The 27,473-nt window shown below is 39.3% G+C and overlaps 5 protein-coding genes, 2 long non-coding RNA genes and 1 other non-coding gene across 10 annotated transcripts; 4 read left to right on the forward strand and 4 right to left on the reverse strand.

Annotated features, from left to right (window-relative positions):
- The first annotated feature begins 80 nt into the window (after positions 1-80).
- LOC124203208 (neurogenic locus notch homolog protein 3-like) lies at positions 81-2,487 on the forward strand. The gene is made up of 5 exons (XM_046599902.1): positions 81-890; positions 1,234-1,470; positions 1,534-1,599; positions 1,671-1,812; positions 1,901-2,487. The coding sequence occupies exons 1-5, from the start codon at positions 178-180 to the stop codon at positions 2,210-2,212; spliced, it is 1,470 nt and encodes a 489-aa protein (XP_046455858.1). The 5' UTR covers positions 81-177; the 3' UTR covers positions 2,213-2,487.
- A 1,137-nt stretch (positions 2,488-3,624) lies between these two features.
- On the forward strand, positions 3,625-5,490 carry LOC124202509 (leucine-rich repeat extensin-like protein 3). The gene is made up of 3 exons (XM_046598836.1): positions 3,625-4,331; positions 4,407-4,484; positions 4,550-5,490. The coding sequence occupies exons 1-3, from the start codon at positions 4,323-4,325 to the stop codon at positions 5,360-5,362; spliced, it is 900 nt and encodes a 299-aa protein (XP_046454792.1). The 5' UTR covers positions 3,625-4,322; the 3' UTR covers positions 5,363-5,490.
- An 814-nt stretch (positions 5,491-6,304) lies between these two features.
- On the forward strand, positions 6,305-8,588 carry LOC124201858. Its single transcript, XR_006877727.1, has 5 exons — positions 6,305-6,579; positions 6,674-7,008; positions 7,074-7,371; positions 8,170-8,326; positions 8,398-8,588. It is a non-coding gene; the product is annotated as an uncharacterized LOC124201858 (long non-coding RNA).
- Positions 8,589-12,785: 4,197 nt separating this feature from the next.
- Positions 12,786-13,121, forward strand: LOC124201897. Its single transcript, XR_006877746.1, has 2 exons — positions 12,786-12,876; positions 12,960-13,121. It is a non-coding gene; the product is annotated as an uncharacterized LOC124201897 (long non-coding RNA).
- Positions 13,122-14,003: 882 nt separating this feature from the next.
- Trnas-gcu lies at positions 14,004-14,085 on the reverse strand. The gene has a single exon. It is a non-coding gene; the product is annotated as a tRNA-Ser (tRNA).
- Positions 14,086-15,243: 1,158 nt separating this feature from the next.
- Positions 15,244-20,127, reverse strand: LOC124201896 (vacuolar protein sorting-associated protein 26C-like). Of its 2 annotated transcripts, none has more exons than XM_046598150.1 (8): positions 19,984-20,127; positions 19,512-19,763; positions 16,206-16,439; positions 15,979-16,137; positions 15,825-15,921; positions 15,734-15,760; positions 15,572-15,670; positions 15,244-15,506 (listed from the first exon to the last, which is right to left on the reverse strand). In XM_046598150.1, exons 2-8 carry the CDS (start codon positions 19,620-19,622, stop codon positions 15,424-15,426), a joined length of 810 nt encoding a protein of 269 aa, XP_046454106.1. In that variant the 5' UTR covers positions 19,623-19,763; positions 19,984-20,127; the 3' UTR covers positions 15,244-15,423. The 2 variants fall into 2 exon arrangements, with proteins under 2 accessions (XP_046454106.1, XP_046454105.1); XM_046598149.1 differs by lacking the exons at positions 19,512-19,763; positions 19,984-20,127 and adding exons at positions 16,525-16,668; positions 16,738-16,971.
- Positions 20,128-20,582: 455 nt separating this feature from the next.
- Positions 20,583-22,654, reverse strand: LOC124203173 (sulfotransferase 1B1-like). The gene is made up of 8 exons (XM_046599839.1): positions 22,277-22,654; positions 22,113-22,209; positions 21,954-22,013; positions 21,646-21,856; positions 21,388-21,514; positions 21,210-21,304; positions 20,956-21,136; positions 20,583-20,842 (listed from the first exon to the last, which is right to left on the reverse strand). The coding sequence occupies exons 1-8, from the start codon at positions 22,515-22,517 to the stop codon at positions 20,718-20,720; spliced, it is 1,137 nt and encodes a 378-aa protein (XP_046455795.1). The 5' UTR covers positions 22,518-22,654; the 3' UTR covers positions 20,583-20,717.
- A 1,338-nt stretch (positions 22,655-23,992) lies between these two features.
- LOC124203172 (sulfotransferase 1C3-like) lies at positions 23,993-27,430 on the reverse strand. Of its 2 annotated transcripts, none has more exons than XM_046599837.1 (9): positions 27,292-27,430; positions 25,779-26,131; positions 25,599-25,695; positions 25,468-25,527; positions 25,190-25,406; positions 24,863-24,989; positions 24,630-24,724; positions 24,363-24,543; positions 23,993-24,278 (listed from the first exon to the last, which is right to left on the reverse strand). In XM_046599837.1, the coding sequence occupies exons 2-9, from the start codon at positions 26,074-26,076 to the stop codon at positions 24,154-24,156; spliced, it is 1,200 nt and encodes a 399-aa protein (XP_046455793.1). In that variant the 5' UTR covers positions 26,077-26,131; positions 27,292-27,430; the 3' UTR covers positions 23,993-24,153. The 2 variants fall into 2 exon arrangements, with proteins under 2 accessions (XP_046455793.1, XP_046455794.1); XM_046599838.1 differs by lacking the exon at positions 27,292-27,430 and having other exon boundaries at positions 23,993-24,075; positions 24,134-24,278; positions 25,779-26,139.
- Between the last annotated feature and the right edge of the window lie 43 nt (positions 27,431-27,473).

Raw genomic sequence — 27,473 nt, forward strand, 5'->3', positions numbered from 1 at the left:
GTTTATCTCTTTTACAGTTGAGCTTCATCTTATCTATATTCGGTTTGGGCGTTTTCAACTATCAAATGAAATAGTAACAATATAAAAGGGCTCCCAAAACTTGACAGTCGAGCAGCCCACCAGTGAGGCTGATTTTCAATCCTTCGACGAGTTGAACTGCTCGCTCAGCCAACAGAAATGGCCGGTAAGTTGTTCAACGTTTTTGTCTTTGTGCTGTTGCTGGGCATTTTCGCCCTTTCCACCGAAGCTTCGACGGGCGGAAAACCGTTGAAGAAGAAATCAGTTCCGGAAAAAACTGGCAACAAATATTCCTTCTCCGACGATGACGAACTCATGTTCGCTGATCAGAGTGGCGACGGTCCAGATGACAATGAATCGATTGACGAGCTCGACCCTGATTTTTCGGTTGACGGGTTACCGGACCTTAACGAGCTCTTACCCGAAGGAGAAATAGATGAGGTGATACCAACACGGAGACCCCCCTACCGGCCACCAGCAACAGTTAAACCTCCTTGCGGCCAAGCCGGTAAACCTTGCCAATCTGTGAATCGTCCGCCTTGCCAAGCCGGCAGACCTTGCCAAAATGCGAATCCTCCGCAATCTGCGAATCCTCCCAAGCCTTGCCAATCTGGCAGACCTTGTTCACAGGCGAAACCTCAACCATGCCAATCCGGAAGGACCTGCACACAGGCGAAACCGACGCCATGCAAAACCAGTAAACCCTGCCCGTCGGTCAAACCTCCGCCATGCCAAACCGGTCGACGTTGCCAAACGGCCAGGCGTCCGTGTTATTCGAAACGCACCTGTCAAACTAAACGTCCATGTCAAACCAAACGTCTATGCCAGTCACCTGCACCCATTATACCGCCGGCATTCAGTCCTACGGTTGTGTAAGTTATTTTCAATTGTAACATATTTGTAGAGAGCTGAGAGTTAGACGGTGATCCTAATCACGTCCCGTCAATCATCGGTTTGACAGCCCATCGTTCGACCTCAAATATTGGTTCACTTTTTCTTTTATCGCGTTTTAAATGGGTAAAAGATTACAACAAGATATACATTTGTGTTTTGTTATGACAGATACTTCTGTTCAAATTGCCCTACGTTGATTAAATGTTATATGCCTTATTTGTACAATGTAGTAGAGACGTGGCTTAAAAAATAACTATGTGAACCGTATAGAGTTCATAAAACAATGATAACCCATGTACAACTTTTTGTGTTTCTGTGTAGGTGTGGAAAATCCTATTACTGTCGCAAAGGTTACCAAGGACCTTGTAACAGAAATGAAATCTTTACTCCGAATCCCATTGCCATTGCACGACCTATCCAACCCACATGTCCTTCGATTGGGATTATTTCAACAGGTTGCATCTCATCTAAAAATCCGTTGTCTGTCAAATCGGTCTCAAGCAATCCCGGATATTGCGCCATTCGCTACACACAAAAACCGTGCTACGGCTATCCATCGTAAGTGACTACGAGTCAAATCGAATTTGAAATCAAATTTATTTTTCAAGTATCCAATTCCAGGACATTTCGCTATTGCCAGAATACAAAGCTGTGCTATCCGACTTCTCCCACACCAATTATCTCACGGTACACTCGTAGAACACATGTCTCAGTTACATTTGAAATATTAAAGTCGTTTAATTGGATTTTGAAATTAGAAGTAAGTTGGTCGTTCCGAGCCCATGTCCGGCTGATCAGTTTTTCACCGCCGTGGATCTTTCTTACGGCTTTTGCCGTTGCAGTCGGCCCAACTATGTCAGGTGTCAAAAAACCAACCGCTGCTACCCAGCGTACACCAAGGTACAGATAAGACCTGGCATGATGAAATGATTAACCAACTTATCCCATGATGATCCTCCCATGACACATTATTTTTTTTTTTAAATAGGGCACCTGTACTACCGGCCAATGGATGGTTCCTTACGGAAATCAAGGCTTATCCACCTGCCAAATCTGTCCATGCCCGTCAAAGGCTGACGGCCGTCACATTTATTGGAGCGGACAGTTCGGAAGACCGGGCTGCTACAAGTCGCAAACTCGTGGTCCTTGCCGTCAGGGCATGCGCTTTGTGATTAGCGATATTCTCACGGGCTCTTCACGTTGTGTGCCAAATAGTTCTATGATACGGAAGCAGCCGAGTTCGAGTTACAACTCGTTAATGAATGACTGGAACTTGTTTTACGGTGGCTTGACCCGTTAACTAATAACTATAGTTGCCGTTGGATAGTTTTCTCTGATGCAGGCAGGTTTTTTTTTTCAAACAAAACAAGTTGATAGGAGAGTACAAGAAAAATGGAAAGATTTTTGTGGTTGCGTAGAAGCTGAAGATTTTTAATTGAATAACGCTAATGCTAAAATCAGTATACTGCCAAAAGAAATATATAATGCGCTGCCATTCAACTTTGCACTTGTATTTTTCGTTAACTGAAATAAATTTTCTAGGTGGAGGAAGTAATACAGTTTCATTATATCGCTTGTTTGAATTCGTGTCGTGACAACTAACCAACCAAGGTTTTCCAATATTTTCTGTAAATTTGACGTCTTTCTTCGTTCCATTTTTATTGATGCAATAGCATTTTGAATGAATTGCATTTAATGACTTTTGAATTATGACAGCAGGATCGGCAACAGTGTGACTGTTGGCAGAGATTCTGACTGAGACTGAGAACATAGACAGAAGAGTCTGCATGTCTGCTAGTAGAGTTTGATGTGGTGTTACTGGTGTGTGTGTTTTGACTGGCAAAAATGCAGTTCTTGTCGCATCAGCGGTAATTTTCTTAATTTCTTTGGACAACATTTTACCACCCTTCATCTATGTCACAAATTTAAGGTTTATGGTGTGCTTACACATCTACCCATATTCGATTGGCGATGTTATTCAAGCAAATATTTGTATCTGCCTAGTTTAGATTTTATTGCTTTTTATCAACACTTCGTGCAATATAACCTAGTCACTGTTTGTAAGTTAAAGAATCTAGATCTAGTTCATGTGTGGAATTCGCTCTTATCATCGTACACAACGACGTATTGTTTTAATTCGAATGGATTTTCAGTTGTAAACCAGGAGCCATTAAAATATTACTTGATAATGTGAATATATCACGTAGAAAAAATTGTTCAGCTATGCTGAGAGTGTAACTGTTTCAAAGTTTTCTCTTTCATTTCTCTCAATTATGTATTCTCTTATTACTAGAATCCATTTAGATTTCTCGTTATTTTCGCGCAAAGAATATTGTCCATCAACCTGCCACCAAGTTAATTCGGATAAAAATGTTTCGCTCAACTTGAAATAGGGCAAAGATTTTTTTTTAAATTCCACATATACTTAGATTTGATTATGTTACATTCATAAAATCGCAGTTTACTTAGATGATTCTCATTGTTCTTGACCAAATATTCGTGATATTAATTGAAGCACACAAAACAATTGAATTCACGAAAGAGTGAGCTTTCCGTATAATCCGGTGGGGGGGAAGGTTGGAGAAAGTCCAAATTAATTAGTCCATCTCAACTATCGGTTGGCATTCTAGGAAGTTGTTGAGCAATAAAAAACTTATGAGGATTCATTGGTAACTTGTTTGACTGGAAATGCGTCGTATCGTCACCTCCTTTATGCACCAACCTAAAAAATGATTATATCTTCAACCGGTTTATGTGATGAACAATCCAGAATCCAACAAACAATAACCGGATGTGGGCAAAAAGCAACAATGTCCTACATGTCAGCCATTCGTTGCGTCGTTTTTCCAAATCGACAACCCATAGTCCTATATATCTATGCTTATCGCTGATATCGTAATACCAAATGTTGTGATATTTATAGTTTGTAGTTACTTTATCTTATTATCTGTATTTGTCTATGATGTGCAATCGATGCAGCATCACGGAGCCCTATTTGTCCTGTCGCATATTCTAGGCGATACGCCTCCACATAATGGAAAATATTTGTACATCCGCCAATGTAGAAATATGTGGGACAATTGGGGCATACATCCATTTTCGCCTAGTTTGTTTTACTCCTCTTGACATCGCAATTCTCATTATACGATACGTCAAAAACCCGTCAATCCAACGACTCCAGGAAACAAAGAAGATGATGGATAAGAACTTGAAGATCATCTTAGATAGAAAGTAACTGGTTTTATTCAGAACTTTCCCCCGTTTTGCTGCTCATCAACTGACATTATCACGATCAAGAAGATTCTGTTCACTTGAAGCTGTCATCATTGAAGTATGAGCGGGTATATAAAGGTTTGAATCGGAAGGAAAAAAGTATCAGTTACACAACTACTTCTCTCCTCTTAACAATCATGATGAAGGTAAGCATTTTTTTTAATTGAATAATTTTTACTTTTTAAAAATGTTGACTGTAAACACATTGATCTTTGTAATAGTTTATTCTCTTCGCCGCTTTGCTTGTCATCGCTGCCGGTGACAGCACCAACCAAGCCGCGGATTCTCAAGTCAACTATGTAAGTTTTTCTCAAAGATTTTCAATTTTATTGTAGTTAAATAATCTCTATAATTTTATGTGCAGCCTCCTCAACCGTATAGCTATTCCTACAATGTACTAGACGAAGAATCAAACAACGATTTTATCCATTCTGAGAAAACCGATGGCAAAGTGACCACTGGCTCTTACCGGGTCTCACTTCCCGATGGGCGCACCCAGTTCGTTACCTACAAAGCCGACGAGAATGGCTTTACTGCTAACGTCGAGTACGAAGGTGAGGCCCATCATCCTGATGGATACGTTGCACCTGCTACACCGTCATTCCAGGCACCAGCCGCACTTCCGTACTCTGCTCCTGCTGCATCAAACACCAAAGTACGTGAAGCTCCTTCCTACAACGAAGCTTCATCTTCAGCAGCGCCGGTCGCAAAGGAACCAGCCCCACCTGCCCCCAAGACTCAGGATGCACCTGCCAACAAGGAGCCTACCGCTTCGGCTCTCAAAACTCGTGATGCTCCTTCCTACAAAGAATCCTCCACGCCGTCCTACAAGGATTCTGTTACAACTTACAGTCCTCCTTCTCCACCTGCTTACAATCCTCCTTCTCCACCTGCTTACAATCCTCCTTCTCCACCTGCTTACAATCCCCCTTCCCCACCAGCATACAGCCAGCCTGCTGCTCCAGCTTACCAGGCTCCTTCTCCACCAGCATACAATCCTCCGTCTTACCAGGCTTCTGCCGCAACACCATATCAAGCTCCTGCATACAAGGCTCCTGCCTACAGGTCTCCTCCACCAACCTATAGAGCTCCTTCTCCACCTCCATATCGATCCCCAGCTCCTCCTACCTACGGCTTTACCCCCATTGGGCCTACCCCACTCGCTTATAGAGGCTAAAATTCAATACTTTTGAACTCGTCTTGCTGGTCAAGATGTGCATTATTACTTGGTGGCATTGTCAACAACCTATAAAGTTTGGTTTGAAATAATACAAATACGTTAGATTTAAACAAGCTCCAACGAAACGATTGTTGTTTATTTTTGCTTTTTGTGCTTCTGGGTAACTGGAATTATCCGAAGGGTTTCTGTACAGATTTTCGTTTTTTTCCCCACAGGTATGGGATGGATTTCCAATCGAGTCAGAGCAGTGAAGGCGAGTGAAGGTCAGCTATTGTTTCCTAATCATTATTTCCTGTTCCCGTCGATTACTTTTCTCAAAGTGTTTCACAATTTCCTCTTTTTTTTAACGTGAAAAAAGAAAAGCAAGAGTAAAATACTGTGTTCTTCAACAGACCATTGAACGGTACCCTAGTGTGCGGGTCGCTGAGTGTGACATGAAATTAGAAGGAAAATACCATATGGCGTCTAAAAGTTATCATCTTGGAAGACGGAAAAAGATTTTTATTTGCACGCAGTTTTATCTTGCAAGTGAGCCACGACGTGTTTTTTAAATCTCGTACCCTTTTTAATCTGCCATCTGTTATTCTTAAAATCTCAGAGCATTTCCATCGAATGTTGTGTCAGACGCGGCATTTTGCAGAGATGTGTCTGACTGTTCTTCTATTCTAATTCTTCCTTCTCCGATTATTATTTCTCTTTAAGATGGACAATTGGGGCCGTCACAACCGTTTTTTCAATCGATGTTAAGAGTGAAATAAGTTTGCGACCATGCATTTTTATTAACCTTTTCTAACACATTTATGGTTTCTCCTTAGTGCAACTGCGATGCCTTGTTGCGTCTTGACTGATATTTGAGGTGCTACGTTTTTTCAACCTTAGCTGACATAGAAGCAATGAAGGTCCCGAAATTTCTCACTAGGTGCCGCTGAACAAGAAAACAACAATGGCCGCTCCCTTTCATGTTATTTATGTTCTGTCTTTCATATTTCATTGATTTGAAATGCTAATTGGAATTCATTTTATAAATTTATTTAATTTCTTCTCTGTATAGAGTCGGTTACTTATGGTTACTGTAAAGTAGTAACTAGTAAGTCCCAAAGTGGGTAACTTACTAAGTCTGTAGTCTGTACTTCATGGTTCCTGTTCAGTCTATGCTATTAGTCTAAATTTAATTTCACTGACTCAAGAGTTTGTAAAACTACACCCATATGCTGGTAATATCTTCTCTTGTTTTTGTTAGATTATGTTCTTTAACTATGTCGTGAAGGATAGCAATTAATGTCTTCTCTTCCCACTCTTGTTTGACAGATGGTAATATCGGGCCCACCAAGGATCTAATTGAATTCGCTCCTAGGGAGGGTCTACCCTGATGCAGTTTGTGGTGAGAACAAGAAACTCATGCCATGCTCTTTTGGCTTTTGATAAAGTGTAAATCAAACCCCTTTTTTACCTCTGAGTGTTCGCAATCACATAAACCAATCCCCATAAAGGTTTCGTCCCATTTCATCCAACCTATGAAATGGATCAACTGACAACAATCACAAAACAAAGAGATCCAAAAACGGTCTAGCTAAGCAAGTTTTCAAGATCTAGCTTACAAAAAAATGTATGCAAATTTTACTGAATCAGCCAAATATTCCCTGGTATGCCTTATATTGGATAATGAAGAAAAATATTTTATTTTTATGACATAATTTTTTCTTTAAAGGTGGATGGAATGGAGAATACAGTCCTTACTCTTCCAGTGTTTTTGAAGATAAGACAGTCAGACAAGACGCATATTCGGACGGCACCCACAATTTTAAATGCGCAAAGGACTCGCAGTAGAGGCCGCTGTCGAAGCCAGCGGATTACGAAGCTACACCACTACTAAACTACCCAACCGACGGCTTGTCAACTCACCCCTCTTACTCGCTCTCATCTCTCAACACAGAACGGGGTTTTGATCTTTAGATTGTTTGGCTGTTTGTGATCTGTGATGGTGATTTCTTGAGGACGACGATGATGTGAGTATTGAACTGTTTTTTGTTAATGTTTTAATATTTTAATTCAGTTGAGTGTCGATGAGCTAGAGGCAAGACGTTTTTGTTTTTGACATTTCTTCTTTTTGACAAGATGACACATGTATGGCCTCAGATCGTTTTTTAGCTCAGAAGCACCAGCTTCAGTTACTTTTATTTTGCACATTTCTAAAGACATTTATCGGAGTTACTGTTAAGATTATTTGGGTGATATTTGACCGTAAGTGATCTAACAACAAAGATCACTTGTTAGATTTTTGATAATTTGCGTCTTTATCTACTTCCGGTTACTAAATCAGCTAATAGTACAGCAAGTATTCATGTGACGCACAAAACAACCAGATATCCGTGATCCTCGTCGAATTGAGGGTCGTTTCATGGTTCAGTATAAAATATCTGAAAATGGGCCAATAGTTAAGGAAATTCTCGATTTCGATCAAATTTTGGATTTCGTTTGAATCACATGGAACCGCAAGCCCAAATCTTACGGAGCTCACGAATATCTTGGTTGATTTGAAGACAGCTCAGTAGTAAGGTAGCTATCGCTTACTTTCGGTCCATTTCCGGAAACTTTGCATTGATCTAGCAAGTGAGCTTTATTCTGTATACATTTCTTAACGTGTCAGTCAATGTTTAAGCTAATTAAATTGCGCTGCTCAAGTTTTGTGAGTATTTAAAGTATTGATCTGCACTTACGTCTATCTTATGTACGACGATTTCGAGTGTATACTTGAATCTGTTTGATTATTCTTTTACTTATTGAAGTTTTTTTTTCATTTACAGGTTCTAACCTACAGGTTCCTAAAATTGCATGACAGACTTTATGAGAAGTAATATCCTTTCAAGAAAGTCAACAAGGTCCCTTGTTTGCTAACTCAATGGCTGAGACTACCCTTGAATCTCCCGTTATACTTCCTTAAACGGGCCCTCTTGATTTGAGGTATTGTTTTCTGTCGCTAAAATTTATTGAAAATTATTGTCATCCAAAATAAATGTTCTTTCTGCTTACAGGGTAAAGGGGGGTAATCCTTTGCTACTTATCGTTGACTTCATCAATTGCTGAACACCGACGAGAGCATGCTGTCATTCAAGACTGATAAATTGTATTGTTAGTTAAATTACAAGTGCATATCTGGGCTCCCTTCTTTTCTGTGGCCCCGTTTCCCTATCTAACCACTAACCAACGCCCGCCGGTGGTCACTCACCCGCTGTGAAACCAGGAGGAGGGGAGGGCTCTGGTCGAACGGGGACTTGGAAGGCGCATGATCTGAGGGTCATGAGTCTAACCCGGAAGCCTAGTATGACTAATCGCTCCCCAGAAAAACTTGCCTCGCACTCTTCTCTCCTCTTCCATTTCCAGGTAATCTCCCTGGATCTACGCCGACACTGCATGTGCGAGTTTTAGAAAGCAATCCGCCACCCAATTTGACAAAAAGTGATAGTTTGTTTTCACGGAAATTGCGTCAGACGGTTGAAAAATTTCTAGTTCAACAATCTCATGTAGAATTAGCATCTAGTCTACTGGTGCAAATTGCGATTCTTTAAGCTTGATTAATTTAGATGATGTGTTCAAAGCTATTGTGGGGTAGCTAAAAAATTGAACTAATTCGCTTTTCATTTTGAAGAGAGATCACAAGAAAATCCAAAAACAACAAAGTGATCTAAAACCAAAATATTCAGAAAAAGTGGATTAGTTCAATATTTTAGCTACCCACAATAGCTTTCAACACATCACCTAAATTAATCAAGCTTAAAGAATCGCAATTTGCACCAGTAGACTAGATACTAATTCTACATGAGATTTTTGAACTAGAAATTTCTTTACCATCTGACGCAATTTCCGTGAAAACAAACTATCACTTTTTGTCAAATTGGGTGACGGATTGCTTTCTAAAAAGCCTCGCACAAAAAAAATTGTCTTGAACCGGACGCTCTGTTTAATGAATTGTTTATTTTGCATGTGTTCCAGAATAAATATAGTTTATACTATTTATTTACAATGGCGTTTTATTTATTTAAATATAAATATGATTATAGATATACAACAATTGTTTGAATTCGATGTTGGAGATTGTGGGGTTTTAGGAATGGATGTGAGTGGGTGTGGGATTTGATGTTGGTGCTTATGGGGTTTGAGGAATGGATGTATAAGTGGGGAAGGTATAGGTTGACAGGAAGGTATAGGTTAACAACAGATTTTATCACCAAGTACTGCATATTCATTAAAAATATACCTCACTTCTTTTAGTAAATCATAACCATATACCCAACCCCAACTTCCTCCACATTCCCCCATCCTGGACATGTTTATTATTTGTTTGACATAAACCTCCCCATATTACTATTTTTTTTTGTTCCTTCTCAATATATAAAGGTAAACTGCAAAGACACAAATAGCAATTAAAAACAATATTGGATGTCACTTCTGTAGCACAAAACCAGCACCTTAGATGCACAAGGAACAGCAACTTGATGCAGATATCTTTCACCACCATAGGCTGCAACAACACACCACATTGGACAGCAACACCACTGCTACGTAAACATGAACCTATAACCGAAGTAAAATTAATCTTCAGCTCCATTGGAAATGCTATATGATTTTTAAAAAAATATGCTACATATCACTTCAAATATTCAACCCAAATATTATATGGCAACATTATCTTATACCTATCGTGGAAACTTAAATTAATAAATTTACATGAAACTAGATGACTCATTTAAGGTTTAAATACAAATTCATTTAAACTTTAAAGGATACTCTACAGTGGAACAAATAAACAAAACTTCTTTCAGAATATGCCTTTCTTGCATACAACAATCTCCCCTTAAATAATCCATAACAGAACACAACCCTGAAGGAAATAGCTGTTGACTTGACAAAATCCCAAAATGTTAAAACTAACCAATGAATGCAAAGCTTAATCACATTTTAATTGTAAAATCTATAACTGGATAAGATTGTCACCTTCAAATAGTGTATGTGTTCATGATGTTCACAGCAAAGGTAAATGCGACTTCCATGCAGCCTGCACGATTTGATGGAAGTCCTATATTGGATGGCTTAAGTTCCTTTATTAAGAGGTGCCTGCAATCAAACATTGCAAATGTTATGATCCACATATATTTCAATCAGTTTAATTGTTAATTTTACCATTGTAAAAGCAGAATGTTACTCAGCTTCTCGATGTGGTCGACAGCATGGTTTCCAAGTCTTTCAGCATCAAAATTCGTCCACAAATAAAAATGAAATTAAACACTTTCAGCATGCTTTCAGGCCACTTTCACTGCACATGCAATGCAATTTAATCGCATCAATTATACCAAGAATAATAGCAAGCTCACGAACCGCCAACCCTTACCAACTAAAACCATCACATTCTAACGCCACGCCTCACAAGTGGCAATCCAGCTAATTAAGCCAACATCAAAATTCAAAACCTCACTAAAATAAAAAGGTTTAAAAATGGCGACTCTTTCTCTCAGAACCTCATGATTCAACTAAGACTAACAATGACTTCTCAAAGACACTCGCGTCATCTGGCGGCTGGGGGACAACTTGATTTTAGCCACCTACTGACGGAGCCAATGAAATACTTTTCCATACAGTACAACTCGGTAGTAGGCCTAAATACCAGCAAGCAACCGTTTCCCAGTTCGATTTACTTCATTGGCTCGAGAACACGCCTGGGAAAGGACACCAAAACACTCAGCTAATGCAACGCAGTCCCTCTGTTTTTCATAAGTTGGTACAATAAGTCGGTAAATTTCGAGTTGCATTTCGTAGCGTTCAGCTTTTTCTACCGCACGGCTACATTTCTTCCAACTGTTCGAGTAGCATGGCTTCGTCATACTGAGTATCATGGATTCCTGAAAAAAAAAAGAGTTAATTCATCATTAAATAATTTTAATATTTGAATTAATATGCGCCTTAGATTTAAACCTGTGACTAAACGAAGGTTGCTCTCATCTTGAACAATATTAGGTGACAAGGAACTAAAGGTTTTGCATCCCTGTTGTCGGAGACCTCTCCGGTACAGGTACTCGGTTATGAGAGCTGTTACATGAATTCGGCACTGGGCTACTTCGGACCAATTCCCCAAGCGAGTATGATGACGAGCAATTGTTTCCAACCAAGTTTTTCTTAGTTCAGGCGTGGCAGAATATGAATTAGCAAGAGTGAGTATGCTGCAGATCAATAAGCAGTTCGGGGTCTTGGGCTTGTTGGCGCATCTGTAAAGTTGCTCTAAGTACCGTCTGTGCCCTCTTTGTCAAGTCACGAACTTCCCCGGGGAAAACTGCAACGAATAAATTATTATATGAGTACATTACTTCAAGATGACGATACAAGTTTGAAACCTACCAGTAGATTGCATGGCTTTATCGCTGCTTGCGAATCCGTTTATGACATTGAGACTCTCTCCAAAGCGACTGCTATTCAAACCACCAATTTCTCCAAGCAACTGGGAAACAGAAATGATCACCTGCAGGTGAACTCCTGTTAAGGCTTTTTGCCCACTGCACTCGAAGTTGCTACGCATTAGCAAGTAAAGGACGGCGCAAGCTTCTTGTCGCACCAATGACAATTTACTAGCACAGCACCGTAACAGCTCATAAGCGACCGCAAAGCCAAGCATTACCTATAGTCATAACAGAAAATGGTAAATAATGTGTGAAATTGGTCAAATAAAATAAAGACGATACCTTGGTAAAGTGCTAGAGGAAAACTATTGATGATTGCCAGCAGAGCTGTGAACACGTGCTTCGAAAGACTTTCAGACCGATTTGAAGGAACGACAGGTAGATGTCTAAAACTTTTCTCATTTAAGGGGCTATCCCCATCTTCACTCAGTAACGCCTCCTTGAAATGAAGGCAGAAGAGACCTACTGCATCAAGAACTATCAGGCCAACCTCGATTGTCAAATTTGATTCTAATAAAGATCGGTAAGTGCTGTCGCCATCCGAAATTGCGAACAAGAACCTGGATTTTAAAATAACTACATTAAAAATGCTGAAAGAAAAGCATTCATTATACTGTATAAGTAATATTACCTACGTCGGGTTCGTAGCATGTTCGTAGCATGTTGATGGTCTGTATCCAAACACAGGTGAAGGAACGCGAGGCGGAAGAGTTGAGGATATAGATGAATTTCCGTCACCCATAATCCCAAAACGCTTTCTTCCCATTTGAACTGTCTCAAACTCAGTTCTAATACATGGAAGAAGCAAATAAGGTAATGCTGCGAGGCATTGTGCCACCAATTAATGCTTGTACCATGCAATTAATGCTCCCTCGTCGGCGTGTGTCAGGACGTACATCAGGCACAAAAGTAGGCCTACTTCCTTTACTTCGTCCGGTTGTAACTTGGTGTAACGTATAACTGGTGTGTTATAAATTATAAGGCTGGCATTTCTAAACAAGAGAAAAATGTTTAAAACATTTTTACATAAAGATTTTAAGAAGAACCGAATACTAAATACCTTGAGTGAGTTTTTATTTTGTCTTTGTCCGTTTTTTCAGTGTCATTAGACTCCCTAGGAGGTCCTTGAGCACCTTTTTCACTTTCAGGTGATTCACGAACTGTAGATCTATCCAACGAAATTGTGGAAGAGCTGTCCGATTCTCCTAGACTGCTTACTGAGCAACCATTAGTAAATGTTGCCTGACTGCTAGAACATGGAACCCCTAGTGTAAAAAATTAAATAATACAGCAGCTTTTATATGTGGAAAACGAATTAATTTGCAGTACCTTGACCAGCAATTATGGCTAAATATGAAGAATTTCTATTAGGGTTGAAGTCAGATCGGACTGGAAATGAAGTCTGGGACCAAGGAGTTCCAGGATTTCTGAAACATAATTTGCTCGGTATGAAACGGAACTTTTGAGATTGAATTCCCATGTAGACTGGAGATTAGAATTCATGCTATTTCAGGCAAAATATACTGTCACACAGTTTAATTGGGTGTGTGTGGGGTTGTGAAGCGTATGGCCATAGACTACAAGGCTGAGGCTGACACTGAGCGACTGAAGAATATTTCTCAAACAACAAACACGCGTGACGCGTGAATATATTAGAGCAGACGACGGATGAAATGAGATTGGAATGGAATGAGCAGTTCGTAATTCCTCCACCAGGAAATTCGTATAATTAATGGCGGCTGGATTCAAAAAGAAAAATTCACTTATTAAAAGTGGGTAGCAAACGAAAAATCTCTGATCAAAGACAATGGATTATTCCTATGTAATATTTCTATGACCGTTGTTCAAGCATTCCCGATTCCCCCCTTCGTTGTCTAGATATGTCCACGTCGACTCATCGATAATATTGGGATATTGGGATTTATCATTTATTATAACTTTTTTTAATACACATAGACCAGAGAGAGAATGTATATGCATTGAGGTAAAGAAACTAGTTAATTTTTCAAGCATCAAAGAAACAATTGAGTCACCTTAATAGTCAATGAATGTTGATTGTTGTTAAGTGGTTATAACCGATTCTCTAACACAACCAACCAAAGGCAAGTAAACGAACAAAAATTACGAAAAGAATCAATTTCTTAAATTATTTCTACAAAAATGTAAAAATTTGTTTGGAACTAGACTTTATACGACGTGGATGAGACTCGAACTCATGCGTGCAGAGCACAACAGATTAGCAGTCTGTCGCCTTAACCACTCGGCCACCACGTCATATTTATTGATTATAACAGATTTACGGAATTTTATTTTTTTATAAATAGTCAACCAAAGCTTAATTGAAATAACAAAGAGATGCATGAAAATGGTAATGGACAGCCAAATACAAAAAAAAGCAAAAGACTAGACAAGCCTGGAAGTTAGAAACGTCCAATCTTAAGCGGTAAGAGTTAAGAAAGCCTTTCGACCACATGCTGGCAGGAAGTCTAATTTCTCCCATAGATGCACGGAATCCCCGTATAAATGGCAAAAATAATTTATAACGAAATGACTGCTATAACTTTTTTATTATTACCAAAGAGTCCTCGTTGGTAAACACATGCAACAATAAAAAAAAACGAAGATTGCAGTCTACCAACTTTCACTTGAGAAATTTGTATTAGCTGTGTGCTGTCACAGCTGACAGCAAATAAAAAATAGAAATGTCGTTGGCAATAAAAATAGTGTGCATAATGACTTAAAAACCAAGTATATGGCAAATTCACGGAATGTCGGGTTTCATCGTTCCATCGCTTCAGTAATATCTAATAGTTGAAGATTTTTCACATTTTTCAAAGGAAACTTCCATTAAATAAATTTCTTTAACCAAGTGCAAAAAAATCTTTTTTGGGATAGGGATAGTGGCATAGCGCTTTACTGCGGTTCTCGACTTTGGTTCAGTAGTTCACCTCTGAAGTGTGAAAAGGCGTACGATTACCCACTGCAGATTTCCTAGCATAAGTCCATTACCGTTCTCGAGGCTGGCAGGCCATTATAATTATATTAAATCATTGTTCTCTTATAGGCCTGAATCGTTGTCTTGATATATACCCCCACGCTCTGTTGTCTAGAAATATAATGGTAAAGGCCACAGCCGTTGTTCCACTGTTTGACGAAAATGTTTCTTTCGCATACTTGTCATTACCCAGACCCACGATATTACCCCAAATAATTAATTACCTAAACCGAGCTCAAGAACTTGAAGAAACGCATAGAGTTCCCTCTCATTTATCACGTTACATTTGATGAGCTCAATGAAACGATGAGACGAGCAAACTTAAATGACAACACCAACGCGACATGAGATTCGCCTTTGGTAAAAACAAATGAAATTAGTTTGAATTACGCGTATTACTGCTTACACCGAGACAGGTTGAGTAAAACGATCTTAAATATCCGTCAATGTCTTTCTTTTCTTGTTTTAATATTCATATTAACTTCTTTTGGAGAGAATGATAAAAACATATATACTTGTGAGGCATCAACGCGAACGACGCAAAAGAAAGGAATGATGAGGCACGACAGCTTTTCTGCGCTTTTTCTTCCAACTTGGTATATGATTACATACTTTGTTCAAAACCGAGTGATGTATATTGGGAAGTTTTCGGAAACGAGATGGTTGTCTTCAAACACAACCGAAATGTTGACTTCGAATTCTGTATGGGCAAAAACTTTCAGGACATTCCAGAAATTTTTCGAAAATGAAGCAATAAAGGATTACCGAGTTTAAAGTTAGCAGTGCTCAATGTGGGGCAAGTAAAGAGACGAGGGAAAACCATGTAAATAGGTATCGGCACTTTCCGAACGACATCGCCGTCACCTAATATTGAATAGAGAACAGAACATTTAACGACCATAAAAGATTCATAATTCAATACCTTACCAATTTGAATGTTTTGTATCTCGGTGGCTATTAACAAATACCATAATTAAGTCAATCAATCAACCTAAACTCATATCTTTGGAAAAATTACCATCTTTTGAATAACCATCTGCACAGCCACACGTCTCTACTCTGACTAGCTGAATTTCTATGGATTTAATTTTCTCATCGCAGGATTCAATAGTTATCTAGAAAAAAAATGCACATGTTAAAGAGATGTCAAATTTCAGAAACAATGATCATACCTCTCCTGTGAAAGGGTTAGAAATACTGCAAACTAATGAGTCTAGTTTCCCAGTTATTTTAAAATTAGGAACATTATATTTCCTTTTTAACTTTTGCACAGATTCTGGAACTATCACAAAGTCAATAGGTTTTAGTATGGCTTTTTCAGCACTTCTGGCCTGAAAAATAAAAATGAAAGAACATAAACTAATGGAATTACAATATATCTAACACACAAAACACTCACCAAAGATTCAACAATAAATTCACATGATTTATCAAGATCCTTGGCCAACAATCCACGCTTCATGTCCACTTTCATAAAGTATTGGATATTAATGAAGACACCATGATATGTCTCATGCAATACTCTTGTCTGACCTCCCTGAAGATTGAATACAAAAGGAATCTCAGTCGTTCCATGGGGAAATTTACCAGAACCTTTGCAAATTGGGAAAGAATTCAGCAAGAGCTGCATTGGCTAAAAACATAAAACACAGAAATTAAGTTTTTCTCATTCAGGCCACATACAAAAAAAAAAAAAAAAAAACAAGTGAAACACACACCTTAACAGAATTGTAGAAAGACTCATACTGACCAATACATTTAGAGCTCAGTTCAAGGTTGACAATTCCTTCAACTGTTAGATTTACGCCCTCGTGACGCGTTTCCGTTGAGCAAGAAATAACTACGACGCCACTGACAGATTCCTATTGTTTTGTATAAACAAATTAATGACACGGAACAATTTATGTCCTGTTTCTAATGTTCGTACATACTCCTTCTCTGTATATCTTGCTCGGTTTCTTGAGGCGGATATCAAGTGAGACGGACATTTTTATACTAGCACCACACAGGAATTTTAACAATTCACCTTGCTGAATATGGAACAGGCTAAGTTACAATGCCAGAACAAATGATTCAATATAAGAAATGATTGAATGCATCTGTATCAAAAATTGACAATAACGTCAACTGCCGTAAAAAAAAACGAAAAGATCGTCTGCTAGACCGATGATAAACAAACACCATCTAACGGTAAATGATAGAAACCAACGAGACCCTACCCAGCACAAACAGCACAAACGAAAGCCCAAAAGGACTTCCTTAGTTCCTTAGATTAAAATTACCTGTCAAAATTATTTTAAACCTTTATAAATCAAAGTACAATTTTTGACTTTTACCAAAAAAATTTTCTTATTGCTCATAATGATTGATAATCAAAACTTTAGGGTTATAATTCGAATCGAAGCTTTACTTTGAAATTGTTCACGTCATTGACGTGTCACACTAAAAGTACAATAGAAACGCTTGTAAAATTATTTTGCTATTAGTTCGACCATGTAGTCGCTTTCTCGTCACAGTTTTCTTGACGTGAAACTCTAATAGTCGGTGATGGAGACGAGCAGACAGAAATTCCTAATGTCTTCCGCATTTCGTATTTTTCTTTCCTTCTGGAATAAAATATTAGGAAAAATACAGTAAACATGGGGCCATAGACAGCCCAGTTTTTATATAAAGAGAAAGATGTGAAAATCGATAGTGAAAAAGGGATGAAAACGTGTTCAAGAACTATTTTTCCGATAGACTTTACGGAAAATATGCGCAGCAGGAAATCCCATTCCTGAAAATGTTTAGATAATCGAGAAGAAACTGGCAATTCAGTCATTTCTTAACAAGTTCGATTTAACACAGTGAACAAGAATGAAACCTAATGAAAATGTTAAATAAAACATCCAGCAGTTTTCGTTACAAATACTTCTTGAAAAAATAAGAAATAAACCTCTCTACATTGTTCATTGTCGAACCTGGTAGGATAAATCAAGGGTATATAGTGTTGATTCGAAACACTTGACGTTCCGTACGATACTACAGCCAATCACTCTACACCCAATGGCAACCAAGCCATATAATTAGAGTCGTCTTGCTTGTTCGCATGTATTGATCATACCGCAAGATGATTAGCACGGCGCTGACATCAGTCAGGACTTGCTCAATTTCTTGTTTCTATGTTTCCTGTGTTTCAAATTAATTATACGGTGTGTGATGAAAGCCTTATAGAAACGCAGTACATACAACCTCAGTTCGAGGACACCGTCATCAGCTCTAGGCTCGACATAAAAGTGTCGAACTTTCCATTAGAGATTTCTCTACACCTGTACAATGCATAGGGGTTTACATGTTGCATACACATCTGAACACACAGCGCTTTGATTTAAACTTGATTAAGCATTTCATAATATCTAGCTTTATGTGGGCTATTGTGTTGCTACACAAATGCACTACGCAATGGGAACAATGTCCACTGTCAAACTGCTGAGTCGAGAAAATACGGTAAACTATGTTCAAGTAGACCAAGGAGAGTGAAAATCAAATCTAAAGAACCTTGGATGACCATAATGCATTTGGCAAAAGTATCCAGAACGTCAAGACGAATTTCTGAAAGTGCATTAATCTGCGATAGTGAAAGTAGGATGCAGTGACATCTGAAGATAATGGGCAGCATTTGGAAAAGCTAGACCTATATTATCCATAGTATCGGTATTATATAAGGGCTAGAATTGATGGTCGAATTTTCAATCGTAAAATTTCGAAAATTCATATGGTAATGGTTACACATTGCGTGTCATTTTTTCTTCTTTTCACACATTCGTCAACCTCTCTATTCACTTTCCTTATTACTCATCATAAACAGCTAGTTTAGGGCGCCAAAAATAGTTTGAAAATATATACCGGTACTAGTCGTTTGGCCAGCCATTTCCTTGGAAATGAATCTCTCTTTGGAAGGGAAATCAATGCAATAAATGCGCAAACGCAGCAAATGTTTACGAAAAGAACAACTATTACAGTTTCAAAGACTGGCAATGATTTAGGCACTCATGCAGATGTACACTAAATAACCCTTTAACTCAAAATATTAGAAAACAAATAAGCTTTTGTAAAAAAAACAAAATGTTCCTGCCAAACACAAATTTTCAGTAGTCCAACGTCAATAGTTCTGATTCAATGAATCTATGCTACGTCTATCTCTTTAGAACCAGCCCGCAAACATTTTATTGTAGCTTACAGCTTACACGTAACATCATTGACTATTGTTTCATTATTGGAAAAACCCAGCTCGATGATCTCGGCTCTATAAACAATAAAATAGCACCTCCGAGTCACGAAGAGCTGTGAAATAAAAACACGCGAGAATTTATGGTCGTGAATGTGTCAGTTCAATGAGCCGTTTCAAAATTATTGGCAAGGAAATGATCAGGAAAAAAGTCGATAAAAATCTACATTTTTTTCAATAGGATAACTTTTTAAAAACGCATGTGGATCTCAAGCTATAATGGAAGAATTGTCTGCTTCGTTTTAAGTTTTAGTCTTTCGTTCACCGTAAAAATTCGTGAAAGGGAATGGCGATATAATGAACATATTTGCTTCTTTAATGCATCATGTTATATATGTGGTGAGCTTGTCATTGTACTGCATAAGTGACCAACTACGTGTGTGGGTTTGTTTGGCTGAATCTACAAGTTAAAACAAGAAATGGAAAGTTCGTGCTTACCTTTCGTTTTGTTTTTCTCCCATCATATGATGTTGTCAGGCCGGAGGCATAAAAAAGAAAATTTTCACGCCCGTCTTCTGTCCTAAATTCCGTGTTTATCCGCCGATCCATGTTTCCCTTTCTCAGTATTGTATTTAGACCACAAATGCAAGTGATGCCATTCTAGTCATTTTATGGCGTCATATATAGCCTAGAGTGAACTCTAGGTTGTTGTTGCATTTACACGGGAAGTCATCATCGGCTGTGATTTTACTGTAGTAAAGCCAAAAGTTAGATAATACTGTCACGAAACTAAACACGGAATTCACGCAACAAAAAAAGTAGCTTCAATGGCCATAGGCTCATTTTCTCTTTCAGTAAATAACAGTCATAAACACCAGTGCATATAGGATCATATACTTTTTTTGGTTATTGTCCTAGACGAACATATAGATGCACAAGGTATCGTTTCTACAATAAGTATACTACTAACCTGTTTTTGGTATGAATGGACGAAACTTTGCTTTGTATTTGCTCCTCCGTGCTTTTTTTGAACGATGGTGAGAGGTGCAGACGTTAAAAATATTTTTCTCAACTTCTAGTAGAAACTCGAGATCGATGAACTCCACAAAAGGCTAAAAGAATGACACACATTCAGGTCGTGCCACAGCGCCATCTCTCGGCCATAGACAGATGAATGGAAAAATAAAGTAATCTGGAACAGCCACGCCTTCACAATTATTATACGTGTCTAGGGCCACGTGAAGATAGTCGTCTAGGAATCTGGAGTAGCTCTACTAGCCGCATGCCTTTTAGTCTACGTAAGAGATTTGCACAATGTCTGGCCCAAAACTAACTGACGTCATTCCATATGGCAGCATGACCTTGCATTTTTTAAAGCTGAGCCAAATCATTCGCAAATGTTTGTTCCATGAAAGAAACACTTTCAAATAAATTCAAAAACGCGATAATGTGAACGCTGCAAAAATAGATTGTGACAGTTTCAAAAGCAAACAAAGTGAAAGCTTCGATGATGCATAATGCAAATCTCTCATCACTTCACGCAAACAACGACAAATTATAATTTATGAGTCAATAAGAGATCTATATTTATTCGCGATAATAATGATTCACGTTACATAGAAAATATGTAAATAGTTTTAGAATAATGTAATTTATGTATAAATGTAAATATCTTTTGTATATATAGTGAGAGATGGGTGCTGTTTAATCTTGCTGCTCCAGCTCTGTGATGAAATTCAAATCAGTGTCTTTCAAATTCTCTTTCATCCATTCTTCTATCCGCGCGTTGAGCTCCGGTGAAAAGTGGTTCTTCCAGTCGCCAGTTTTACCTATGATCACCGAACATACAAGTTATATAATCAAAACGAGTTTATTAAAAAATGATAATGAAAATTTCAGGTTTTCCCGAAAAAATTCCAATGAAACAAAAACAAAACCTCACCATTGCGGATGAATCGACCGTCAGGGCTCATGAAATTCAGCCACCTATAGTGCTCAAAGTTGACGGACTTGTTGGTGGCAAATTTGTCGATGCGCAAATGTTCGACCATTTTGTTGAGCTGGTATTCGTTGGGATATCTGCCCAGGAAACGGCCAATCTTTTGGATTTCACCTCTCAAATCCTGGGCGGGAAATAAAAAAGTTGAGTATAAAAACACCCAAAACAAAAGAATTGCATAATCAAGTGAAAGTTACTGTTTTAAGATCCTCGTAAAAGATGAACAGTAAATTGGGATGATGTCTCTTTGTCCAGGCGTCGAGCAAATGCGGAAAATAGGGAGAAGAGTAAACTGTTAAAAGTATAGACAAAGCAAATGTGTTAGATCAACTTTGACAGCAAACTTGAAATAAGGTGTGACATTATTATTTTTACGTCTGTCTTTCATAAAGTAGTCGGCGAACGACTCGAGATCGCCGGTGAATTTGTGTTGATTCATCAATTTGTGAAAGTGGAAGTAGGAGACGATGACATCTTTTGGGTTGCGAGCAACGTAGACGACCTGGTATTATTATTATTCAATCGATTTCAAGAGTTACCAAGAATGTGAAAGTGTAGCCTAGATACTATACTGTCTCTAATGGGCTTGTATCAAATCTTTTCAATCTAAAAATAGAATTTTAAATTATATACCTTGCTGGTTTCTAGTAATTCGGGGTGAAGTAGGTAAAGTGGCAAGTGAGTTTTGAAAACCCTGGGTGATTTCATGCGCTCCAGTTGATTCAAATCACGCACTGCCTCGCCCACCACCAGATTCATAATTTTCATCACTGCCGGCCGCACAATGTCCATGATGTTGAATCGGTACATCAGGTCGACCAGGAAAGCTGGCAATCTCATTTTGCTGCAACACACACAGAAATGGACCATGTCAGTTTTAACATATCGATCGACTCCACCATGGATCAGATATGATCGTTTTTAAAAAATCAATAACCAACCTAATAATAGCGTCGCGCTCGTATTTCTCTTGCAGGGCTTTCGGCACGTAATAATTCATCCTGTCGATTGAAAGAGAGAGAGAATATGAATCGACACAGTTTCCTCTCTCCGCCACTTTGCAATCATTATGAGAATTATATAATGAAGTGGGGACTTACTCTAGAAAAGGTGAGCGAATCACTAATGGTATTTTGGACCTTTCAAAGTCGCAGTTGTTCATCAGCAGCCAAACAAGATCTTGAGTCCATGTCGTCCCTAGTTTAGATTTAAATTTAATTATTTCATCATTTAAAATTAATTAATTGGCGTTTTTTTCGTTTACCTGATTTGGGGAAGGTGAGAACGAAGACATCGTCCGGTCTCGGTTTCAGATTGAAAATATTTTCGGCATTCTCGGCAAACACTTGAGTGGTGGTGATGTATCCGCCCGGCGAGGCTTCCACCAGTCCGTCCGTGTACGAAGGGAAATCCTGGCGGAATTGGCCATCCTCCGGGAGTGTTTCGGGAATGGGGACGAACTTTACATTGAGCGGATGACGGCCGCTGCTCTCGTTGGAAGGCATTGCCGACTGTTGTTCATGGAAGGCTCCCAAACGAAAAGTAACCCGGACTGCCGAAGAGCTGGTCACTTTTATGCCCTTTGCTTTTTTTTCAGCTTGCAACTCCTGCGGAAGCTGCTGCTGGAACCGAAGAGAAGGTGGGCAGAAAAAAAACGGGCGAAAGGGGAGGTCTATATGGACGTTTCAAGGTTTTCTCTCTTCTTCTACGTGTGTATACGGGACTGCTGGTGGATGGTGAAGAGCTTTCATTTGCTTTCACCTTTGGGGCTTTTCCGAGGGTGTGGCTTATAATTTATTGTAAGAATCAAAATAAAGTTGGTTTTGTTTTTAATGAATGGACTTCTTCGCAAGTACGTACATACCCAGCGACGTCCTTTAATAGTTCATTGAAGTCATTTGTGCTAAATTCGTGGGAAACAACAGAAATAATTGCTATTTAACGGGTACAATGGAAATGCTTATGGGAAACTTTTTGGAACTATGTCGTTAAATTCACCTGAACAAAGTTCTAGGAATGTTTCAAGAGAATTTTCAAAAATACGTTACGTAGGTGTCCTCTGCTTTGAGAGATTTCATCTGCAGACAGCAGAAGAGAAACTCCGTCAAATGGCGGAGATGAATGAGCCGTAGAAACCGGTCCAGCTCGGTCGCGCCCGTCAACCGTCTCGTAAAAATTGGGAATGAAATCATTTGACGACTTGTCAAGGAAAAGCTTAACGAACGTCTTTTTTTTTATGAATGGGGGGTGCTGGTAGCGTGGAATTATTCCCGACAAAATTGAGGCTCTCATCATCTCCGCAAAAACGTCCCATAACAGGTTGATGGGGCCATGTTGGGCAAAGAAATTGGTCGACCGCACCTGGTTACGCATTACACGTCGTTCCGTTCGTCTCAACTGCCATGTGAAAAAGGGACATCATAAACGAAAAAAGACGAGTCTACACGACGACGACGACGAGTCCCGCGACGGTTAACGACGCGTAGGCAATTGAAAATGATGGATCTGCTGTGGCTATTAAAAGAAAAACGACACAAGTATACTGGCGGCGTTTAAAACAGTTTGCCGCAATAAGTACATATGCGGCCGTCTCTCGGTGCTATTATATTATGGCCAACAGTTTCTCTCTCGTATAACTGACCTTCCTCGAAGCTACAACTTGTTCTACACATATGTGGCGTTTGGACGTTTTCTCTAGAGTCACCTACAGCCGCGAGCGAGCTGAAGCGATGGTACCGAATGGTACAATATACAATTTGGGGTTAAATCCATAACCAAAGTTATCGCTTCCCATCTATAGCCGACACAGCAGTCCGTTTCTAATCCATAAGGAAAGGCTTTATAGGTGGGAGCGCAAAAACCGGGGCTGGTGATGTGTTATCGATCGCCATCAAATCTTATCTATGAGTCACCTGAGAATTAACCAAGCTTCATCGTGTCAACCTGAAATGTTAGTCATAAAAGTTCAAAGTCAAAATACTTTGGGTTATATAATGATTATGAGTGTATTGGTTTGGTGTGTGGTTATGACTTGATTTCCCGCTCAATCAAGGGAATAAGGACCTAAAAAAAAAGCCAATTGATGGGCTGAGATGAGCAGAAATGTGATAGGTGTGTATACTGAATTAAAAATGGAATCAATCAATCTTGTTGGTCTAATTCAGTGATGAACGTCAGGTCGCTGCCTTTCAAATTCGATTCAATCCACAGATCAATTCGAGCGTTCAATTCGGGAGAAAAGTGATTCTTCCAGTCGCCAGTTTTCCCTAAGCAATCGGCACACGAGTGGAAATTAAATAATCAATTAATATCACGACATAAAACCATTATAATTTTTTTTTTTTTTTTACCTTTACGGATGAAATTTCCGGTGTTGTTCATGAAGCCCAACTCCTTACAAATTTCATAGTTGACGGCTTCATTCTTGGCGAACTGATCGACGCGTAAATGTTGGGTCAGCCTGGTGAGTTGCTCTTCAGTCAGAGATTTGCCAAGAAAACTGACAACCTTTTCGATTTCTCCTCGTAAATTCTGCCAGAGACAATTATGAATTCGGTTTTACATAAGACATAAAAGATATAAGGCCAAAACCAAAATAACCGTACAAGACTATCTACCTGTTTCAAATCTTCGTAGAAAACGAAAAGCAAATTTGGGTGATGGCGTTTGCTCCAGGCGTCCAGCAAGTGGGGAAAAAACGGCGAAGCGTAAACTGTCAAAAAACAAAATTCATTCTCATTTTTTAAAAAAAGCATACTAGTAATAAATGATCGTTCAGCTTTGGCTCTAGGCATCAGCGGCGAATGCCCAAAATAGCAGCACCACACTGGGCACAAAAGGAGAGCCATACCTTTGTCGGACATGAAATAGTCGGCAAAAGACTCTAGGTCGCCAGTGAACTGGTGAAAGTGAATCAACCTGTGATAGTGAAAGTATGAGACGAGGACGTCTTTGGGATTTCGTGCAACGTAGACCACCTGACGATTGTATAATACAATTCAAGGATATATTAGAAAGTCAAAATGTTCCCCTATAGAGAGAGAGAAGAAAAAAAACAGACAAACAACAAGGTACTAGCAGGATTCTATCGCCAACTGGGCAATGAATGAATTTTAAAAGAATTCCAGCAGTTGTATTTTTTTTTTCGTTGAGGAAATTATGTTTTAAAAATTCTTACCTTACTGGTGTCCAGTAGCTTTGGATTGAGCAGGTAGAGAGGCAGGTGGCTCTTGATGATGCGAGGCTCAGTCATTTCTTCCATTTCCTCAACGTCGCGCATTACGTGGCCGCAGATCCTGTTGACTAGTTTCTTGACGTGGGGTCTCAGGACGTCCCTCAAATTCCAGTAATCAAGAATTTCCAGGAATTTCGAGATGCCCGGGATGCCCGTCTGACTAGAAATGAAAAAATCAATGAGCCACTGCGGCGACACTCAAACTAAAATGAAAAACTCACAAAACAATCGCGTCTCTCTCATATTTATCCGTCAAGACTTTTGGTAGCATGTAATTCATTCTAAAAAAACACAAGATTGCTTACCGATTAACACCCATAATTATCTAATAATTTATAATCTGAAATTATACTCTAAAAAGGGCGATCGGATGTTGAGAGGCGCTTTAGCCTTTTCAAAGTTGCAATCGTTGACAACCAGCCAGACAAGTTCTTGCATCCAAGTTGTTCCTATGAGACATGTATAACCACATCGTTTTATTAAAAAAAAAACCGTAGAAAAGTGAAAACTATTTGTCTTATTATATAATTACCGCATTTCGGGAACGTGAGAACGTAGACGTCGTCTGCTCTGGGCTTCAAGTTGTAAACGGTTTCGGCTTTCTTGGGGTATTCCGGCAGGGCGACATAGCCACCGGGAGATGAGTAGACCAGTCCGTCGGCGTAGGCTGGAAAATCTTTCTGAAATTGATCGCCAGTCGTGCCGGGCACGAGCGCAAATTCAACTTGAAGTTGGCGAATCTGCCGCTCGTCGTCCTCCCGTGTCTCACCGGCCGCGGTCACGAACGCACTCGCCATATTTTTCCGCTGCGGATCCAACGTATCGGCCATGTGACAGAAACGACAGTCCCTTGCCGCAGTTTGGACAGCAACTGCAACAGCAGCTCTGGACCATCGATCGAAGCCCAAAAAAAAAGAAAGAATAACAAAAAAAGATAAGAGATGGAACGATAAGATTGCATAACTTATGGATTTGTCACATGGATATAACAGCGCATCAGTCACGTATCGAATGTCCCCATTGTAAAATTAGACGCGATTGAGGATATAAAAATACTTCTCGTCTGGCCAATGCTATTATGATAAGACTATCCTGGATTTCAAGTTGACAAAATCATCGGTTTCCGGATTAATAAACTCGTCCAGCAGTCTAGACTCCATTCGTCTTCGTTCCGAATAGAGCAGAGGAAATGCGCATCGGTCCGGCTGCAGCACTCCATATCGAACGCGGAAAAAGGTTCTAACAATTCGTGAGTTGTAATACATTTTTAATTGACCCAAATGCTCCGAATGGACGGATGAAATGTCGAGACATTGTTATCTGCTGCTTTCACGAGCGGATCCAATAATCTCTAAAGCACAGGGCAGCACTTCACTCTCGTGTCACGAACATTCTCTATCGCCGCACGGACGTCACCGCCGTATAGACTATATGGAAGAGAGAACGCGGTTCGTTGATTTAGAAACAGGAACATCACCTTTCTTCCAACCAAGGACTCATTCGATAATAATCCACCTCTCATCTCTGTCGAAAATATTTAAAAAAAATGTTGACTCGTTGGCGATAACATGGGCAGCTGATGAGGGGAGAGACAGGCCTTTTTATCTACAGCTGGATATTGTTTGCTCGTTTTCTTTGGGACGAAAAAAGAATAACAGCAGCCTCGTAAAAGCCATAAATGAGAGAAAAACCATCAGATAATCAGATAAAAAGTAATAAATTATTTCGGCTGCTGCTGGTGGGTGGTGGTGGTCATGAAAATACAGGACGTCGGACTAACGAGGCCGTTTTGATCAATGGGAAAATTCACGAACTTTGACAGAAGTGAGCGGAGATGTGCAAGGGACTTTGATCTATTCAAGTGCTGTCAAAGGTCCTGACTGATTGTACGCTAGTTAGTCACTTTGATTGTCGTGATTGCTCTCATTATGCCACGTCATGCATGCGCCACGGCTCTAATCCGATTGTAAATAGACAGCGACAAATTTTCAATTTCACAATAGTTGGCAGGGATTTCACCGAAAAATATAAAAATGACACATTACTTGACATTAGTGACGTCTCCGCTGTAATCTCGTTCGAAGCATTTTGACACGCGCGTAACACCAGATGAAAATGTCGGGAAAACTTTTCACGCCTTACATAATAATCCAGGAGGATTGTAACGAGTCAAACACTTTCTGTCGGTACATATGCCAGTCGGTCTGATAATATTCCGTAATATTCA

This window comes from Daphnia pulex, chromosome 9, assembly GCF_021134715.1.
Source record: "Daphnia pulex isolate KAP4 chromosome 9, ASM2113471v1".
Lineage (NCBI taxonomy): Eukaryota > Metazoa > Arthropoda > Branchiopoda > Diplostraca > Daphniidae > Daphnia > Daphnia pulex.

Coding starts and splice junctions, on each gene's coding strand:
- LOC124203208 (XM_046599902.1), top strand. CDS start 178: ATGGCCGGTAAGTTGTTCAACGTTTTTGTCTTTGTGCTGTTGCTGGGC. Junction 891..1,233: donor GCATTCAGTCCTACGGTTGT/GTAAGTTATTTT, acceptor GTTTCTGTGTAG/GTGTGGAAAATCCTATTACT. Junction 1,813..1,900: donor GCTACCCAGCGTACACCAAG/GTACAGATAAGA, acceptor TTTTTTAAATAG/GGCACCTGTACTACCGGCCA.
- LOC124202509 (XM_046598836.1), top strand. Junction 4,485..4,549: donor CGGATTCTCAAGTCAACTAT/GTAAGTTTTTCT, acceptor TTTTATGTGCAG/CCTCCTCAACCGTATAGCTA.
- LOC124201896 (XM_046598149.1), bottom strand. CDS start 16,794: ATGTCCGTCTCACTTGATATCCGCCTCAAGAAACCGAGCAAGATATAC. Junction 16,138..16,205: donor AATTTATTGTTGAATCTTTG/GTGAGTGTTTTG, acceptor TTTATTTTTCAG/GCCAGAAGTGCTGAAAAAGC. Junction 15,761..15,824: donor AGATGGTTATTCAAAAGATG/GTAATTTTTCCA, acceptor ATTTGTTAATAG/CCACCGAGATACAAAACATT.
- LOC124203173 (XM_046599839.1), bottom strand. CDS start 22,517: ATGCCTTCCAACGAGAGCAGCGGCCGTCATCCGCTCAATGTAAAGTTC. Junction 21,515..21,645: donor AATTACTAGAAACCAGCAAG/GTATATAATTTA, acceptor TAATAATACCAG/GTCGTCTACGTTGCTCGCAA. Junction 20,843..20,955: donor CGGTCGATTCATCCGCAATG/GTGAGGTTTTGT, acceptor CGGTGATCATAG/GTAAAACTGGCGACTGGAAG.
- LOC124203172 (XM_046599837.1), bottom strand. CDS start 26,076: ATGGCCGATACGTTGGATCCGCAGCGGAAAAATATGGCGAGTGCGTTC. Junction 25,696..25,778: donor TCTCACGTTCCCGAAATGCG/GTAATTATATAA, acceptor CATGTCTCATAG/GAACAACTTGGATGCAAGAA. Junction 24,544..24,629: donor TCTACGAAGATTTGAAACAG/GTAGATAGTCTT, acceptor TGTCTCTGGCAG/AATTTACGAGGAGAAATCGA.